The 20,499-nt window shown below is 34.7% G+C and overlaps 2 protein-coding genes and 1 long non-coding RNA gene across 9 annotated transcripts; 1 reads left to right on the forward strand and 2 right to left on the reverse strand.

Moving 5' to 3' along the window:
• Positions 1–389: 389 nt before the first annotated feature.
• Positions 390–8,144, reverse strand: LOC140866096 (transcriptional adapter ADA2b-like). The gene is made up of 12 exons (XM_073270987.1): positions 7,994–8,144; positions 7,186–7,532; positions 6,251–6,316; positions 5,604–5,729; positions 5,442–5,517; positions 5,139–5,199; positions 4,993–5,054; positions 4,772–4,852; positions 3,495–3,714; positions 2,044–2,254; positions 1,020–1,319; positions 390–898 (listed from the first exon to the last, which is right to left on the reverse strand). The coding sequence occupies exons 2-12, from the start codon at positions 7,372–7,374 to the stop codon at positions 701–703; spliced, it is 1,590 nt and encodes a 529-aa protein (XP_073127088.1). The 5' UTR covers positions 7,375–7,532; positions 7,994–8,144; the 3' UTR covers positions 390–700.
• Positions 8,145–9,029: 885 nt separating this feature from the next.
• LOC140860272 (glucose-6-phosphate 1-dehydrogenase, chloroplastic-like) lies at positions 9,030–13,140 on the reverse strand. The gene is made up of 10 exons (XM_073263212.1): positions 12,756–13,140; positions 11,936–12,099; positions 11,705–11,799; positions 11,510–11,624; positions 10,876–11,081; positions 10,659–10,808; positions 10,443–10,563; positions 10,099–10,328; positions 9,806–10,006; positions 9,030–9,489 (listed from the first exon to the last, which is right to left on the reverse strand). The coding sequence occupies exons 1-10, from the start codon at positions 12,973–12,975 to the stop codon at positions 9,240–9,242; spliced, it is 1,752 nt and encodes a 583-aa protein (XP_073119313.1). The 5' UTR covers positions 12,976–13,140; the 3' UTR covers positions 9,030–9,239.
• A 1,391-nt stretch (positions 13,141–14,531) lies between these two features.
• LOC140863957 (uncharacterized) lies at positions 14,532–20,263 on the forward strand. Of its 7 annotated transcripts, none has more exons than XR_012144070.1 (7): positions 14,532–17,294; positions 17,470–17,574; positions 17,666–18,410; positions 18,586–18,672; positions 19,411–19,467; positions 19,761–19,879; positions 20,075–20,263. It is a non-coding gene; the product is annotated as an uncharacterized lncRNA (long non-coding RNA). The 7 variants fall into 7 exon arrangements; XR_012144071.1 differs by having other exon boundaries at positions 17,706–18,410; XR_012144074.1 differs by having other exon boundaries at positions 17,470–17,569; positions 17,706–18,410.
• The last annotated feature ends 236 nt before the right edge of the window (positions 20,264–20,499 follow it).

The raw sequence follows: 20,499 nt of genomic DNA on the forward strand, positions 1-20,499 counted from the left end.
TACAATTATATCATCTTTAATTCAATTATATAACTAATTGATCATAAAATAACTGATTTTACCTGCGTTAGCACATGCTTTTTACTAGTATATATCGATAGAAACATAATGAGAACCGCACGCCCGAAAGAATATTGAGAAACCAGGAGACTATGTTTTGGTAGAAGGGCAAATCGAAAATTGTCAACCAACTACTTCAATAACTATTTTTCTATTTTTTTTGTTATCATTCATAATCAAATTATCCATAGCTCGATAATCTTTGAAGGGGATACAAAATCTTTTTTTTTTTATCGGTCGATCGTATTAAGTGTCCTATCAATAAAACCAAAAATGATACTATTGTTCCATCACTATTTTTCATAGTACATATCATTTCAATAATCGCATTGTAGTCTAATCGTTATGCATATCACATCAAGCACACCCACAATTTTATCAGGGATATTTCATCCAGCCGAATCACCCATCTCAATGTAACGAAAAGTTAGTTATCTTGTAAAAACCCACTACAGTAGTGACAATGGAGGTCAAAATCTGTTCAATGGAGTCATTTCTGCAGGAGTTCGCTATATAGGAGCTTTTCTAAAGTTTAGCAAGACAACACTAACCAATTCTTGAATTGATTCGAACGAGGCAGCAGGGTACTCGGGCTTAGTAAACTTGGGCAAATGTTAAGAAGCTGCCTCAGAATTGGGTATCAGTCATGTTTGGGCGCAATCCCCTTCTTTATAAGCATATCAAACACCTTATCAATCTTCTCAGGGTCAACTTTAAAAAGGGTGTGCGCATCAGAACTCTTGGTAACATTTCCATTTGATATCTCCGTTGTCATGGTTTCAACCATGTTAAGGTAATGTGTTGGCAGGATTCGGATATCCCCACATAGCGTTTTTTCCTGCACAAATGGTTCAAACTTGGGTAGATATTCAGATGCTTTTCAAAACGAGCCAGTTGGGAAATTTAAATGGTGAACATGACTGAAAATTGCAATTGAGGATACAAGGATAGACTTCTACATCTTCTGAAAGTTCATCAGCTCCGGGAAATCCAGTGATATCCCATTTCTCTGATACACCAAACCAAACGAGTCCACCAGCGGTTGATGAAGAGCTATTCTCACCAGAATCTGATATCAAGGGGCTCTTGATACCTCCCTCAGGGATGGTATGTCTTTCACCTTTATGCGGATTCACTCTCAAATGAAAATTGGCATCGGGACCACTCTGGTGGAATTTTCCCTCCATTTCATTCTTGCGCTTCTGTTCAATATATCTTTCTGCCTCAGAAGACGTGACACAACCAGCAGCTCGAGCTTCCTGCACAGGCAGTACTTTCAGCAGTAATTTAGAGACAGGTTTTAATGGAATTATTAACTGTGCTCTTGAGATGGTAACAGAAACACAGGTTTTAATGGAACAATTAACTGTGCTCTTGAGATGGTGACAGAAACAATTGATAATGCATCTATCTCTCATAAAGTTGTTAGTCAACATCGTGTTCTGAAAGTTACATAAATCCTATATTCAGCCCAAATAATTATGCTCTACACAGAAAATGAAAACAGATTAGCATTATTTTAACGTGGTTTCCGAAGTGCTTTCTACTCAATGCCCTTCTTTTAATCTCTCCAAAACTGTAAGATAAATACAGAACAGCTGTTTGGGGCCATAGCAGACCTTAGAACATATATTTCAGGGCAGACAGGAAATCGGCCATTTATAGTTTCCACTGCCCAAGCCCCAATGTCCGAACCACTGTATACAGCTAGTCTATGTGACTAATGACAACAGAGACAAGTGAAGTGAAGATTGACACGCTGAAAAATTGGGAACAAATCTAGGCAAGTTCAGTATTTTGCCTGCAGTTCCAACATCCATATTTGTTGATCTCAAAATCTTTTCAGAAACAGCAGCCATTGGGAGGTTTAACGGTCTGTTTAGCACCGAATTGGAAACTGATTACTTTTTATTACTTCTTTAGGTTGTCATGATGTTGTTGCATTTTGATATTAAGAAAATTGCATAATGGTATTCATCATACCTGAAGGTCTTGTATTCTCTTCAAAATCCGGTGTTCCTCAATAACACTGCTCAGTAATTCGTCATGTTTTTCTTTAGAATGAAATCGTGAAAACACCTTGAGGTGGCTACACAATTCTCTTTCATCCGATGTAAGGTCCCTTTCAGATGTATCGGGAATCAAGAAACTTCTATCCAATACGAAGTCTTTCCTCTGTTTTCTTTCATCAAGTCTGCCACATTGATACACTTGAATAAGGAACAATCAAATGAAACATTTTCCGTAAAGGTTTTACCTGTTCAAGATTACAGCATGTGTAACACTGAAATGCGTGTGTTTCAGCGACCATTTTCGAAAGGTCCAATCATCGCAATAATGATGATTGCATAGTTCAAAAGGAAACTAGAGATAAAGGAAACAGAAGCACTTGAATGTGAAGTCCTGAAAGAAATTGGGATTTTAAATCCGAGATCATCATAGAGAACTAGCAGAGTACTTAAAAGTGATCGCTAGATTCTGCAACCATGTAACGCATTTCTTTGGCCAAATTTTATAAAAATCAACAGTGTGCATAACATGATGAGTGAGTTCCTGATATAAAGCAAAAGATATTCTCCAACCAAATCAGAACTTGCTTTACCCACATTATCCAAAATGTACATAATCAGACATCCCCAGGTAAGAGGAAGTCGTTTCATCTGCCAAGAACAATAGGTCTAGGTGCTTGAGTAGTCCTTGTCAATAGAGTGTAGTTCCACGTAACGTAACTAAATTTTCTATTATTAGTGTATGTCTTCATAGCATTTAATCAAAATTTTATACTGGTTTCTAACCATCACTTCTATTTTATTGGTAAGCTGTACTATGTCCAGTTTAGACATGGCATGCCCACTAAAGCCTCGTTAAATTTATTGTGTAGATAAATTATATGACAGAGTGAAATATAATAATTGATTTTACCTGATGCACACATAAAGAAAATACCCTAGTACTAATGGTGGTTTCAAGCCTCCTATAAAGTAATGAACCAAGATGCCTCGAAGACCATGAAACAAGGGCATGCGAAGAACAATAAAAGCGATCATACAGGCAGGATAGAACGTTAGAAAGAAAACCTAAAGACATCTTCAAGCATACATTACAGTTATTTCTATTCTCATTAAGAAATAGACATGAAAAAACAACAGACATGATAAATTTGCAACTAAAAGGCATTCGATTTAACATATACTTCAACCATTATAAGTCTCAGACGCAACCATAGATCAAGGCCTGAAACGCCTGCTACAGTTCCAATTCAAAGCAAAAACCAAAGAAAGCAAAGTCAAAGAAAATTCATTGACATTTTATTCATGACACGTGAGCCAGGAATCACTGGATTGCGTGCATAAAGTGGGGAAAGAATATATCAAGAACAAGAAAATAATGCAACTCAAGAAATATAGAGAAACAAACAAGAAAGTAAAATTTACCTTCTATTGTATACATGCAACATCTGTCGTTTCAAAAAGTGCTCAGCGTCTGTGTCACTATCCTTAAATTCCATATCAGCCAGTAGTTTCTCAGCATCATTATCATGTTCAATCTGGAAATCTCGCCTCTTGGAATTATACCCAAGCAATTCTTTCACAGAAACATCTCCACCACGTGTTGTTTTTGGTTTTTGCTCTCCAATGAGTACATCTTGAAAATCTGGAGATATAACATATAAGCTGTTTAAGCATACTAAATGGACTCGTTGAGAAATCTTTATTAGCATATCATGAATCATCCAAAGATAGCCGCTAGGAAGTAAATTTAAACAGTTGCCCACGAGTAATACAAAGTGGAAATTAAAAAATTTCACCTCCTGCAGAACACGTACTCCAATGACCTCACAACCTAGTCACTAAAGGATCTCCACTACATCAGGAAATCCACAAACCTAAACGACAACATTCTCACAACATGGCTGACCCAGCCTACCAAATTTGGAACCTCTAGTTAAACTTGGCAATTTGTTTTCTAAGAGTTGAAAATTAAGTGTTTACAGTTCTATAACTACATAATGTAAAACTCCGTAAGTCCAAGTCCCAATTAATGAGAAACAAAAAGTAGCAGCTCCCATCCCTTGGAAATTTTGGATGATAGTGGCAATGGTCAAGCGGTAACAGATATCAACACTAAACAAATTGAAGATGATCAATTTGGAGCAGAGGATTCTTAAAATGTTTGGCACATAAAATTCATTTATGTTAATTGTTTCAAGACAACATACTTTAGGATGTCATACATTATAAACTACCAAGTAGATTGATATACAGAACAAAAAATAAAAAATAAGATTTTGTCTTTGCGTAGATTCAAACAAAGAATTACAATATGGTTAGGATCCAACGTAGCAGTGTTAGCAAAACTATATGAAAATGTTTACCTCATGCTCACACAATATAATCAATACTTATGCTTCTTTATAAATAAAATATATCAAACAAATCAGTTGAATACTACTTATTTTTTTCTTTTATTTTGTCACTGCACTTGTTCCTTAGGCATATAACTCATTATCTTTAATACCACATCACCCAACAGAAAACACACGAAGTTATAGTTCACTATGTCACATACTGATAAGCATCATGCAAAAAGATGACCAGTTCATCATGAAAAGTTGCAGTAGAAGATGAATAGGATGTAACACATTCAAGGCGGACATAGACAATGCAAATTAATTGAGTAATAAACCTTTTGCTTCAAAGAAGCTATTCACCTTCGACTTTAATGGCCGATGTGCTTTTGCCAGCTTCAGATGGCATATTACCGCAGGTAAAATCTCCCCTATGTTTAACCTCTGAGAGCAAAGAATGCCAAAGGGTGGAAATCGCAATAGTCATGATTCATTATACGATATATGTAAATTCGGTATCTGTGATGTGACTTTCTGTTTCAGGATGGAGAGCTGGAGCGCCCTATATGAACTAATTGTTGTACCAGAAGGGGTGTTGCTTGAAGAAGAAAGTCCTACTGCACGTTCTTTTCCTCGATTTTCTGACCTAATGACAAAAAACCAACACAAATCAGATTATTAAGGTCAAAGAGATCCTATAAGAAAATGAACAAATATTTGGCAAATATACTTGATGCATGCTGAGAATTGGGGGGCCTCTCTACCATCAACTGCTCCAGAAGTAGAAGGCGCTGCAGTCATATTGAATAACTTAGATATGGAAGTTTTGTAAAAATATAAAATGAAGAAAATAACCTGAAGGAAAGAGTCACATCTGTTCACTGTGAGAAGGAATAAATAAGCCATGTCTCTCTTGAATAGATTACCATGTTAGCAAATGAACTCATAGGCAGGATATTTTATGAGTTTGTAGTTCTCCTCTAGCAAGTTTATCTAGTTCCAGTTAGCAAAAGATTTAACAGAATGGGCTGACCTTTATTGATTTCACTGAGTTCTCGGGCCATAGCTTGGAGCTTCTCTTTGTTCTTTCCCATGACAAAAGACATGTCCTAGGGAATTCAGCATTAAACTATTCTTAAGGTTATATTGTTGAACTGACCTTTTTGAAGTACAAATGTGGGAAAATATAGCATACCGGAAGAGGGAAGCATGGGGAGTTCATATACATCATGTTATAATGATCAATACATTGTGATTTACTTTTTGTTCCTACATAGTCTGCGACTTTACTCCAATCACTTAGTCCATAAATGTCAAGACCCTGCGAGATAAGCACATCCTTACTAATACATGGAAACAAACCTGTCCTCCTCAATAGCATACTGATCCATAAGAATTGTTCAAGGAACCGTAAACTTAGTGATGATAACAAAAGAATTTTTTAAGTGTATACTGAGATGCACGACCACCATACTAGGGCTTCATCACTGAAAACATTATTTATATTTGATATAACAATGACGAGTTGGCATACACTTTGATCTGATTAATCTGAAAGCAATTTTTTTTTTTAATTTTATTGTGATTTAGTTGGAGTGATTTCCTCTGCCATATTTATCCCCATAATATTCTCTCAGTTATACAAAGGAATTATGACTACACTCTAAACTAAATTTTGGTCCTTAGGAAATTTACCCATGGACGTCGACCCAATTGGCCAAACCACATATATCATGAGTTCCGTCTATTTTCTCTCTGAATCCTCTTCCTCCGATTCAAAGCCACATTTAAAATTTACAATAACCAAAATAAAAACTTAAATCAGTAAAAGATGCAAAATACCTCCAGAAGCATCATTTCTTCGTCAACATTCCACTCAGCACAAAAAAGAGAAAAAGCCAGGCTGTCCTGATGAGGAAAAATGATGAACAAGAGAATAAAACGTGATTATATTACTAGTGCAAAATAAGAGGGAATGAGAACACAAATGTAGATATGCAAAAGCAAATACAATAACAATAAAATATCCAAAATCTGAATGTGGCAACTAAGTCTAAAATAGCTTCAATTTTAAATGTGAAACACAGAACAGTTTAGTGCATATTGCTGTCCTTTGGGAATTGCAGAGAAGACTAAAACGAGTCAAATGAAAATTTCAACAGTTACTGCTCTTGGATTGCCAGAAAGTAAAGCACATACAAAAATTTGGAGGTCTTTAACCTATATATTCATATATTTTTATTTTAAAAAAATAGTCTACATCTATAAAACATATGTTAAGATTAAATTTCAACTTTGTGCCGACTTTGATTTATTACAAGTTTGGTTATAGCCAACTCTCTTATTTTGTCCCGTGGGTTTCCTTCAAGCTACTTCTATTAAATGGGATCTATCGCACAGTTATCAAGATTAGTAAGCTAATTAGCTCTTGTACCGTCATTTTTCTCATATTATTACGGAAGGGAAATCAGTTGCAAAAGCCAACTGGAACTTTTATAATAGGAATAAAATTACTAGTTTCACTGAAATTCCCCTAGCAGATATCATGCTTGTAATAAGTTAGATATGATTGGTTTCTTTTTTACTAGAGATCGGTACCTATGATGAGATTTTTATATTTCGGTCGGTTTTGACCTAGGCTCCTACCTATATAACCATTCCTTTTCCAAGCATTTTATTACCTATTGGGCATTTCACGGAAATGAGCACCAATGCCTCACTATTCATCATGGCTCTACAAAATAATTGAGAAATGGGAATTATGTAAGGCAACTAACCATGATTCTATATGGATGATTATTCTTGTGAGGATGTACCTCTGCTCCAACCGAGAAGCATTCAACACAGAGATCAAAATCACAACATATTGCACACTTGACGCGAATCTTCTCCGAAATGTCTTTATAGCAATAGTTACAACTGAAGGATGTCGCCTTTACATCATCTATTCCTGGAACTTTTTGCATATGCAAAATAATTATAACAAAATAATATCAATTTTTTTTCAGCCATGGAGATTTAAATTGATCCTCATGTTATGTTCATACTAAAAGTCCCAGTTCCAGTCCCAGTCCCAGACCCAGTGTTCTCCAGAATATCAGAAATCCTTCTTTTCTTTGGCTGCCTGGAATGCAACAGAAACAAAACATATAAATGTGGTTACGCTCAGCCAACAAATTCATATTCAAAACCACAAAATAGAAACATATACAGCATCAATCAATACGTCAACATTTCTCAGCCAGCTCCAAGATTAAGTCGAAGATCTTTGATAGTTTATCCGTATATTCATTTCATGCTACTCTACCCTCCTTCAATGAACCAATCATTTCGTACATAGAAATCCCAAGGCTGAACTAAACCATAAAAATCGAAACAAGAGTAAATAACTACGACTTCAATCAACAAATTAGTATTCCAATTCAGTTTCAAGTTCAAGCAGAATATCTTTGATCGTTTCATCTGTAAACAGATGCTGATCTTTCCGCCATTAATGAATCAATCATCTCGTACACATTCATTTCATTAAATACAAGCCTAATAAGATAAATCGAAATCAATCAATAATAAAATCACAGCTCGAACCTCTGGCTGGTATCCTTGGCGGCGCCGGCGCCGGCGCCTGAGCGACCCATTCAACTTGAGTGAGCTGCGATTTTCCACCAGTGATCCAACGAACTAAGATCATACGGTTTCCACACGTGGAGAAACGAGAGGCCAAAATGCACAAAACAACACCGAGTGGTTATTTGAGCGTGATTTTTATAGTCCATTTGGGGGATTCGAGCGCCAAACAGAGTCAGTTGAAGTGCCGAACTTTTCATATTTGCAACCGAAGGCCCTAAACTTTTGATATATTTCACTATTCACCTCCAAAAATGGTCTATTCAAAAATCCTCACCTTTCTATGCCAAATACTTGTCTTCGGTATCATGCTGTAATATAATAAATCTTACCCCAAAAAAAAAAAATAAAAATTGACCTACTCTATAATTACTTTGGTTAATTATCAAATTTTACTAAATACATATATATTTATTATTATATTAGAGACCCTCTAATTAACTAATTTTTTATTAATTTGTGAACTTTGACATGAAATTACGAGTATATCATAACTTATCTTAACAAAAATAAATTATTAGATAATTTAGTCATTTTATATGATCTTTTTTTTTTTTAGCCATTAGAACAATCTTATTTGACGAAATGACACTCGCTATCTTTATTTGTGTTTTTTAATTTTTAAATTAGATTATTTTTTAAAAGATTGAGATTAGATAATTATCGCTAACTTTTTGAATATCTAATAATTTATTATGTGAGTTCTAAAAATAACATGAAAATTAATTAACATAAAAAAATTTATGTAGCATGCAAAGGACGCTGATAGTTTATTAAAATCTACCTTTAAAGTTCTTAATTTTTAATATAAACCTTATTTTTCGCATTTATTGTTTTTTTAAAAAAAAAATTAAACAACACAATCATTACAATATTTTGTCACAAATCGGTTAACGACCTGGATTCGTTATAATTAGAAAGTTAATAAGAGACTTATTTTCTATGAGAAATTGAGATTCACAATGAATGTATTAATTGTGAACGAAAGTTATGCATATGGACTTATAATTTTTCTCACATTTATACCTTTCAAAGGTCCATATCCTTTAAAGATTAGTTTTAAGGCCTAAGAATTGTAATGCATACACCAAATTAAAATTTTAGAATTCATGTACACTCCGTGAAGGAAGACACAATTTGCACTGATCAAAGTACCAAAAAGACTGAAACCAACTCATCTGATGGACAGCAAAAACTACTTGATCCTTTACTCCACAACACTAAGATCTCCCCATCGAACGTTGTGCTTCGCCGCAAGATAGTGTGCCCCCACGGGTCCTCTGCTTCCATATGGGTACAGTTCGGGTGAAATTTTCCGTTGTTCCAATTCCTTGAGCAATGGAGTGAAGAGAGCCCACGCAGCATCGAGCTCATCACTTCTGATGAACAATCTTCGCTCTCCTGCTATGGCATCTAGCAGGAGTCTCTCGTAAGCATCTGGGATTTCCCTCGGGTACCTGCAGAAGGAATTCAAATAGTAAATATTCAAGTTGAAAGCACCATAGAGCAAGCAGCCGAGAATCGAGAGTTCATTTCCAAACCAACTTTTCATTCAACTTATTTAAAAGGGATGCTTCCAATTTTGAGACAAGTATCTAGGACATATATTTAATTTCGAGCATGTGTTCCCTGGTCTCTATCTGCATAAACTATAAAACTAATGTTTCATGACATTTCACTAGCTCGATCTTTTGGAATGACCAACTTTAACAGGCATTGAAATTAATATCAAAAGGCTAAATGTAATAAGACGAGCATAAACATTTTATGTACCTGGCTTTGTAAAGCAGGTTGAGATCACTTCGGTCTAGTCTCATCCCAAGACCAGGAACCTTGCTGTTAATTATCAAATATATGGCTTCATCCGGCTGTACACGAAGCACTAACTCATTCGTGGCCTTATCCATATCTGTCCCGAAGTTTCCTTTATATAGGTTACCAGGAACATGTCTGAACTGAACTCTAATCTCCGCTCTAGTTTTTGTTAGAAAAATATCAGAATAACGAAATATAACAGAAGGAGAAGAATTTTTAACTCCATAAACATGAGTAGAAGATCTGACTACCGCTTAGTATGGAGAGCTTTGCCTGCTTTCATTAAAAACGGGACACCATCCCAACGAGCATTATCGATAAATAGTGCTGCAGCCGCGAATGTTGGTGTAATGCTGTCTTTTGGCACTAAATGGTCATCTGTATATCCAGGGTATGATTTATTACCCTTGTTGTGTCCCTTGTATTGACCAATAATCACATTTTCGAGCTGCAATGGCCTCATTGAACGCAAAACTTTAACCTGTTTAAATGCATTTATGCTGTAACATGAGCATTCACACCAAAAATTTTCGAAAATTTTAAGAAATTCAGAGTTGGTTTCAAGTACATGTAAATGCTAAATAAATTGTAATACCTTCTCATTTCTAATATCTTCAGCATCCAAGCTCACAGGCGTCTCCATCGCAAATAACGCTAATATCTGCAGAAGATGATTCTGCATTATATCGCGGATGATTCCATAATGGTCGAAGTACCTGGGAACAAATCAATGGAGACTTATATATATATAAAAAAAAGGTTTAGAAGTAAACACGTGTAAAAAAAATAGATATTTGTCAATGAGTCTCACCCTCCTCGTCCCTCAGTTCCAAAATCTTCAGAAAATATAAACTGAACATTGCGGATGTAGTTTCTCGACCAAAGAGGCTCAAAAATAAGATTCGAAAAACGCAGCACGGATAGATTTTCAACCAACTCCTTGCCCAAATAATGATCAATTCTGGGTCAAAGTTCTCGATCAAATAAATTTCTCAGATAGCAAAACAAAGATACTTAGTCATATATACCGGAATATTTGATCCTCATTCAAATACTGCATTAGACATCGTGTCAGCTCCCTCGATGACTCTGAGTCGCGACCAAATGGCTTCTCGACAATGACCCTTGTCCATCCAGACGTTGAAGAGGACTTAGTACTAGCACATCGCACCACATCGACAAATATGTTTGGAGGTATGGACAAATAGAATAACCTGTTTGATAGGTTACTACCCTGAATATATTCATCTCAGCGCGTCATAATCTTTTGCATAAAATGTTTGACGTATGAGAAAGCAAAAAACATATAAATAGTATTCCAAAATAAGAAGCATACGAACATAAAGTTCACTAAGGACTTTGTGTTACTTAGAATAAGAAATCACACACATTGGCATTGAGAGACCGTCATGAATTTTTCAAATTTTATGTGAACTTTTTTAAAATTAGTAATTACAAAAACTTGCACTTCGAAAAGCACATTATATGGCCACCCTCGTCTCAGGATCTCTTACAGTGGAACTCATGGTTATGGATCCTAATCTGTAACTGTGGAAATTGGCTTGCAGTAAGATTCAATGGATATTGAGCTATTTTAATGAACTAAGTGCATTACGACACAATTGGAACATCACCCAACTACTACAAGAATTCATTCAGTACCTCTTTTGTGATAAGTCTCTGATGTAACCCTGAAAAATCTTCCTCCGAATTGTATTGACCCGAATGGTAAAAGCATCTCTTCAAAAATTGCTCCATTTTCACGTCACAGTTTTCTCTGCAGGCCAATATTCAAATAATGATTCCAAAGAGTAATATGTTGGCTATTTTGCATAACATGATTGGTCCAATATATACCTCCTATCAATTCTGCAAGTTAAGGTTGCACTAATCATATTTCTTAGCTCCTCATCATTCATCTTAGTCCGGGAATAACCAAAAACAAAAAAATTCTGCACGAACATCAGGATAGTTCAGCAGCGTATCTAAATCCCCATTATGAAACAAACTATCAATTTATGACGCCAATTCATGTCAAATCACTTCCAAAACCAAGGAGAGGAACATAGGAGGAAATGAAGAAAGAACCTCAGGTAGCCAATCCTCGTAATAAAGAGCAAAAAGAGCTGGAAAAATCTTCTTCTTGGCGAGATCCCCTGATGCACCAACAACGACAATGCTAAGAGTAGAATCCTCTCCTCCAGCTTCAGAAAACTGTGTTTCTTCCGCCAGAGGATTTGCAACCGAACCTTCTGCATGAGCATTGAGTAGTTAAAGATTGCATATTAATCCAGCAACTTTATTGCTAAAAACAACAACATTTACAGAACAAAGTACAGATGATCCAATCATCACCCTCCATTATAAAAAGCTTTCAATACGGGGTTCGGGAGATTTTCAAGCAAGTCAAAGCGTGAAATTTATAGCCCTATAAACCTAATCTCATGCGTTCCAATGATAACATACATTGGGGGATATGAAAAAACCATGAAAAAAATCTCTGTTTATCCAAATATAAGTACAACCTTCCAAAGATTACATGTTACTGGAGAGCTAATCTCTATAGGCAGAATTCCTTGCTGTCAGAACAGTTAATTATTTCAGATTTCATCATATCTGGAAAAATTAATGTTCACGTACAGCAAGACGCATGAATGGCTACATACAAGAATCCATTTCTGTCTGGTTATCTATATTTAGAAACTAAAATTATGTCCCACCTACTTCACATCTGCTTCACACCATACATTACAGTAAGGAAACCCAAAAAAGATAAACAAAGAAAAAAAAAATCCTTTGGGGCAGAACTTACAAAATGCAGATATGTGCACACACAAAAGCAAAACAAAAAGAACAAATCAAACCATAAAAACAATATTATTACTAGTAATGGCTGGAAATATCTTACCATCTTGCAAAGAGACTGCGTTAAGAGGGTAGCCATTGGAGGACCTGAGCTTAAAAAGACTTCTTCGCTGAAGTCTGGAGAATTTCTTGGGAACCCATTTGGAGAAATTAATTGTAGTTTGCGATGTTGTAAGATTCTTGAAGAAAAACAAATTGTCGCTAACAGAAGAAAACGTGGTAGAAGATGAATGCGAACAGGGATTCAACAGCTTAGCAGCCATGCACTTGTTTGAAGGATCAAAACCGAGAAACGGGACCTTCTTGATTTTGCTAGATTGAAGCTTGCATCATTTGAAAATCAATCATACACGAGAAGATGAAAGGTTACACATGAGAATCGAGATATTTTTGCTATAATATGTCGGAATTCTTTGCTGGGCTTTTACTTTCAAATTCTAATCCTTTATATGAGGCCAGGAATTTTCCTTCCAATTTTTTATCTTATACAAATCGGGTTTCTTTTAGTACATCCACTACAATAATTATAAAACAAGTCTTTTTGTGTTTCTACTGCCACATCGTTGACGTATCAAAAATAAAAAATTCTCATCTAGTTCTACATTATAACAAAAAATCCAAACAAATTTTTTTATGAACCCCGGACTCAATTCAAATATCTCGATTATCAATTTATAAATTTTATATATTTATATAAAGAGTTTAATTTTATTAATAAAAAATGATTATTTTTTATTAATAAAAAAATAGATATAATTTTTATTAACTGAAATTTAAATATACCATTATTTATTACAAATAATTCATAATATTAATATAAGATAGTTAAAATATGGGAAAACTATAAAAAAAATTCCCTAAACCCAAGTTTCATTTGTGCTTCAGTCCCCCTATAGTAGTTTACAAGTAAGGGATCCTTAATTTCAGAAAAATATAGTATTCACTCTCTAATGAGCACAAATATTCTAAATACCCCATTTTTAATTTTAAGTCTTTTGGAGTCATTTTCTCGTCTAAATTTCTTTCTCACACCCAACCATGTCCGACCAAAGCTCTTCGATCTACGGCTAAAGACGGTCATCCCAGCATTTTCGAAAGGTTGAATTGTAACTTGTTCTTGTCTACCCATCGTTGCCACCCTTTGCTCGAGTTTTTTGCAACAAAGCGTAAGAAACTACTCTTGAATATTTTTTTTTCATGAAATCAGTTATTTTTTCACCAATATATGTCTTTAAATTACCTTTTTTTCCTCAATTATTTCCTTAAAATTACGTGACCACTCTCTTAGAAGGAAAACTTCTGCAGTTGGTGGTGAATTTTTCTCATTGTTGTATATTAATATGTCACTTTTTTTGTCATGAAAATACTGACATTGCGATATTGAGATCATAGTTTGCTTTAATCCATTTTTTTTGTTTTCTCATCACTGTAAGTTTTTTTTTTTTTTTTTTACAGGGCAGTAATGGATTTTGGACCTGGAAGTTCAAATGTTGGTTTTATCGGCAGTTGTCACTATAATTCATATAATGCTGAATTGTACATGATTTCAATCAATAATCTGACTAATTTGATTGTCTTTTCTTCACTTTGTCGAGAAAGTGTCGGGATATAAGGTCTGAGCTAATTTCACTCTAGTACCAAGCTCCTCATGAGAAAATATTTGTGACATTGAATGATGATGATGATGTGTGTGTACTATGCTTAATCTCCACACTTGTATGAAGCTAACGATAATTGACATGAGGACTGTGAGAAAAAATGATCCATCTGGAAGCAATAGACTTTTTGAAAGGTAAACCAGTTTTAGAAATTTGTTATTTTGATATCCATGAAGGCTGAAATTAGTCTTAGAATTTTTTTTTTTACTGTAGTCTTAGAATTTTATTAGTTGTGCATTTGAAGTTAAATACTTTATAAATTGATATATGGTACAAAAAAAGATGATAATGTATTTTTATAACTTAGTACTTCTATTATTTGATTATTTTTTGTTTGAGAAAAAACTGGTAATGTGGTCGTTTGAAAATGGTAAGGTTTCGAATGTTTGAAGAAAGCCCCGGTTCGATCAGTGAAACGCAGACGACAGTTTTTTGTTTTAGAAATTATTTGGATTCATGGAGTCATTGTATACGTGTCAAGGGTCAGACATTCAAAGACGCGGCAAATTTTAGAGTTTATGTCAAGAATTATGCAGTTGCAACTAGAAGATCCTTTTGGTATAAGAAAAATGATAGTGTGAAGGTGATTGTTGCTTGAAGTGATAGTAATTGTCAGTGGAGGATATATGCATCAAAACATAAATGTGATAATTTGTTTGGTATTCGTAAATGCAATCTAGAACGTACTTGTGGAGAAGATAATTTGCGCAGTAAGAGGCATCCTAAGGCTTATTCATTTTGGGTTGCAAACATTGTGATGATAAGTTACGTGCTGAACCGTTGTATTGTCCATGTGAAATTATAAAAAGACATTTATCGAATACGGCATTGAACTAGAGTATCACAAATCTTGGTTTGGGAAAGAATTATCAATGCACGATATTCATGGCATTGATAAAGGGACATATAAGAGATTACAATGGTATTGTATTGCTCTGAAAGAGACTAATTCGAGGACTGTTGCAGATAGACAATGTTAGTCAGGAGTTCAAAAGACTTTTTATTGCTTGAATGCATGTGCTCTTGGATTTATTAATGGGTGCAGACCATTTCTTTTTCTAGATGGAACTCATATTAAAAATAAGCATAAAGGATATCTATTGGAAACAGTTACGAAAGATGGTAATGATGAGTTATTCACACTAGCTTACACTGTTGTTGATGCAGAAAATGATATGGTCCAAAATCCATCACATAAGCTTTGAGCGCAAGGGTGCGAATCTTACACTATGACTGGTCATCGGTCTCCGGATGATAAATTGTACTCAAACTCAGAGAAGTACCCAAGGCACGCTGGAAAAATACCACAAAACCTGGAGATAAACCTTGGATCTCTGTCAGTGACGATACTCAACGGAATCCCTTGAAGGAGTACAATTTCCTGAACTTAAAGTCGTGTCATCCGATCGAAAGTGAAGTCTCGATTATACAGAATAAAGTGTGCAGACTTAGACAACTGGTCTACAACAACCCAAATCGCATCACTGTTCTTAGAAGACAATGAAAAGTGGGTGACAAAGTCCATCGTCACGTGCTCCCACTTCCACTCAGGAATCTCTAAGCTCTGAATCAATCCTCTAGGTCATCTGAACTCTGTCTTGACCTGGTGACAAACAAGGCATCGCGACACAAACTGGTAAACACTACGATTCATACATTTCCACCAGAACTTCGTTCGCAGATCTTTGTACATCTTCATACTCCTTGGGTGTACAGAGAATCTACTACGATGTGCCTGAGACAAGATCTTGTTCTTCAATATTGAAGCATCAGGAACTACTGCACGGCCCTAATGACACAACAAACCATCAGTCTGAAGGTGAAAACTAGATGTACTGTCTCCCTGAACTAACCGAGATAACTTCTGAGTCTTCGGATCTATGCACTGTGCTTTCCTGATGCGAGTATACAAGGCTGGCTCCACAAATCTCTTGATGTTCCTTCTTATGGCAGAAAGTTAATCCCAAGGAACAACATTCATGTACCACTCGAGAAACTGTACTGGTACGAAGGGAACTCACATAAACTTTGCGACTAAGTGCATCAGCGTCGGATTCGAAGAACCTGGATGATACTTGATCTCACACTCGTAATCCTTCAACAGATCAATACATCATGCTACCTTCAACTCTTCCTGAGTGAACAGATATTTCAAACTCTTGTGATCCGAGAAGATCTCAAATCGCTCATCGTACAGATAATGTCGCCAAATCTTTAGAGCAAAGAAAATGGATGCGAGCTCTAGATCATGTATGTGATAATTCTCCTCGTGAGTCTTCAGCTGTCTAGAGGCATAAGAAATCACAGGCTCATTCTAAGTCAACACATACCTATGCCCTGAAGAGAAGCATCGGTGATAACTATTTGTGTCCTTATAGAGGCCAAATTTCAAAAATTTTCACATCCTCTTGTGAGAAATCAATTTTATTCATTTTTTATTTCATTAATTCGTTCAGTTTATTTTCCCTAAAAAAATCAAATTTAAACTTGTTGAAAAGTGTTGGGCGAAGGATGATTCTATGTTATTTGAAATATTTGATTATTGAAATCTTACCTATGGACATTACTCTTTTTTCTCACCGCTTCTGAAATATATGCCTATAGTGACACTTTTATGAGGACATTTTATAAAAAGTGTCATTATAAAAATTTAATCATGACACTTTAGATAAACTATTAATTCAAAAACTAAAAAATCATATAAACCTATCTATAAGGGCACTTTTTACAAATGTCACTGATTTTTATAAGCGGAAAGATAATTATTTTTTTAATTTTTTAAAACTATCCGCCTAAACTTATTAACTTTCTTTTTTTCATTTATTTTCTACCCAAACTTAATATCCCTTCCTTTTCTCCGATTATTTTCCCTCAAACCCACCTCCCAATTTCCTCCCCTCTTCACGTGGTCGGTCTTTGTGAAGGTGAGTTTCCCCACCATCTTCTCCCAATTTCTTTTAATTTTTTCATGGATTATCACTATCAGTATTTCAATAATATTGGAAAATTTCTGCTTTTTGTTGGTCTTCATGGTGTTGCTTGGTTTTGCGACTTACAAGGTATCGCCATTTTCAAATCTTTTCGATTTGTGCTTTGCAGTTGATTCACTTGCTGGTTTTGTGCTGGTAATGTGGTTTGCGTTGGTGTATTTGGTATTGGATAGAATTCAGGGCTCTTGCTGGTTTAAATGCCCTAGCACGTAAGGTGTTTGTGTTTTGGTCTAAGCTAATTTTGTGTGTTATATGCTGCCACTCTGTTGTTGGATGATCTCATGTTTGTGTGGTCATTATATTAGCGAGCAGGTAAAAATTAGCTCTTTTTTTCTTATTCAAAAGGGAATCCGAGTTAAAGCTGCTGATATACCGCCCTGGCCATTGGACTAGTTATCACATGGATTAAGCATTTTCCATGAAGGTAAAAATTGTGGAAAGGACTCAGTAAAGCTTGAAGCCCAAACTGAAAAGGAAACAAAAGATGAAACCTGCAAACCTAAAAGCAAGGGTGAATATTTGGTTTTGAAAACTCTAGTAAGTCAAATGATCCAGTTTTCGAACTCATATATTTTGATAATATGTGTATTTCTTTGAGATTGAAAATGGTGTTCAGTAAATCCTATTATTTTTTTCCTTACAGACAGTCACTCAAAACTAATATTAATTCATACCATGTCATGGTACTCTAATGATGATGTCGCTGCTGCAACAAATCATGCACCACACTTTTACCTAAGTTATTGGTTTGCAATAATTGAGCATACATTTCTTAGTATGACAGACTAACACCTCTTTTTCTTTCATTTTTGCATGTATAAATAATGTGGCGCTTGCTCCTTTTCTCTTTTTTTTTTGTCAGGAAAGTCCTCCAGAACAGCTAAAAGACCATGTGACTGTGATATTCATTGTAATTTATGTTTTTGAAGTGTAAATTTGTGTGTTTTTGAACTTTTTGGTGGCATGGCTGGTATTGTAGGGGGGATACTAGGCCTAGGAGGCGAATTTATCACGAGTCCACTGTCTTTGGAGTTGGGAATCCCTCCTCAAGTGAGTTTCAACCCTTTTTATTGTTTTTTGATCAACCTGTTTGGACTCTTTTAAATCATCTGATCGGACCTTTTTGAAAAAGAAAGAAGTTGCTAAACAAGGTAGTGGGATTTCATCCAAGAACTGAATTGATCAACTCCTATGTCTGTAGTGCATTGACTTTGCCTTTTTTTAGGAGTAATTTTTGTAGGTGGGGTCAAATATCGTGGCATAATTATTTTGGTATAGCTGAACCAATGAAGATCTGCCACTTTTGGTTGAGGTACACATTCAAACTTATACGTTTCTCTACATTAGAAATTAAAATCACCTGAAATTCAATTGTTGTAGATTTTATGTAAGAAAAGCATTCACATAGAGAAATAAAACGCATGCATGTGTGATAAAAATAAATCAAAGTCAGAGTCCAGAGTAATGATAATCTACAAGGCCGAATTTTTACATGAATTCTGGTTTCCCTTTTTGATTTGGGTTTTATATATTTTGGAAGATGTTTTGATCTTGTTGTTCGATCCAGAAAAAACTGCAAATTTTCCAATGATTCTCATTTTAGTTCATCAGCCATTTGGGTTTTCCTTTTTCTTTGGGCATGAATTCAGGTTTTCCTTTTTTATTTGGGTTTTGCATGTTTTTCTCACTTTCATTTTACTGTTGTAGTTTGTCAACAAGTATGTTTCTGTTGGTTTTGAAGCGTGACTTGCTATGTTTTGATTTTTCTGATTTCATCCAACTTCTTGTTGTTTTTGGTTACTGAAGGATGTGTTTGAACCCTAGAACATTTCAAACACAGCCCAGTCATTCCTCCAAATCTCTGATCATTTCTTGTTTGAACTGTTACTGCCTGTAATAAGGAACTTACCAACCATATCTTATTGAGAGAAAGCAAGTATTTCTTTTTTATCCTCATTTCTCTGACGTGCACATATTAATATGATTTTAGGTTGTGTGTTCTTCATATTTTTTGGATTTTAACATTATTTTTGTGTAATGATTTGTTTAGATACTTGCGATGATGGAAAAGAGATGTGAGTACAAGGTCGAAATATTTAATAAATAGGTAAATTCAATTTTGGTGTTTGTAAAATGTAGAAACCGATATTGGGTGAATGGAAATTTTTATAGTTGTGTATTGGTGTTTGGGATTACAGTTTTATTTTCTACCAGCAGATTTTACCTATTTATATAGTTTTTGCTTGAGGGATACATTTTCTACATTGAATTACATGCACTCTTCATTATGTGGTTAACTTGAACTTTATTAAACTTAATTGTGGTGTTTTGACATATCAATCATGGTCACTGAAGGTAGCCGTGAACTTGATTTTTTTTTTTTTTTGTTTTCTTTTTCAGTGATAACAATAAATGATAATTGTAAAATATTGCCAGAGTAGTTAAAAATGGTGGAGTAGATCACCAGAAAGATGGATGTGGTAGTTACTCTGATGATTTGGAAATTGTAGGTAATAAAGGTGAGGTATTGAATCTATTTATTTTATTGTCTTAGTTTGCTTTCTTAATTATTTAAATATTCATATTTTGAACCCCTGTTTGGTTTTAAAAGTTTATTTTTATGAAGTTAATAGAAAAAAGAGTGATATGCACTTTAGATTTTTATTTTTTAGTTTTACATATGTAAATATGTAAATTCTGTTTTCACTTTGCAGGTAAAAAGAAAAGAAATTTAATGTTTATGAGGACACAGTGGTTGAAGATGATTTACGAGGTGGTTGAAGATATTTTATGAACCAGTTAACTGATTTTTTCGTTTGGTTACATTTTGTTGCTAGTGTACTAAAACTCAATGGATTTGGTGCATAGCCACTTAGATATAAGAATTTTGTAAGTTAGACAAATATTTATATGACAGTAATGTATTGAATATTGGTTTCAATGAATGTTTTTATTTATGTTTTAAGTTAATTTGCTATTGACGAGAATTTTGGTGAAAGCAGCTAACTATTTTATGATATGACAATTTTATTGGTGTTGGATCATCAAAACTAATATGTATAGATTATATATGTTATAGCAAAACTAATAAAAAAACATTTCAAAATGTCTTTAAAAATAGCAAATAGTGACACTTTTT

The sequence above is a fragment of the Henckelia pumila genome, chromosome 4 (genome assembly GCF_033568475.1).
Source record: "Henckelia pumila isolate YLH828 chromosome 4, ASM3356847v2, whole genome shotgun sequence".
NCBI lineage: Eukaryota > Viridiplantae > Streptophyta > Magnoliopsida > Lamiales > Gesneriaceae > Henckelia > Henckelia pumila.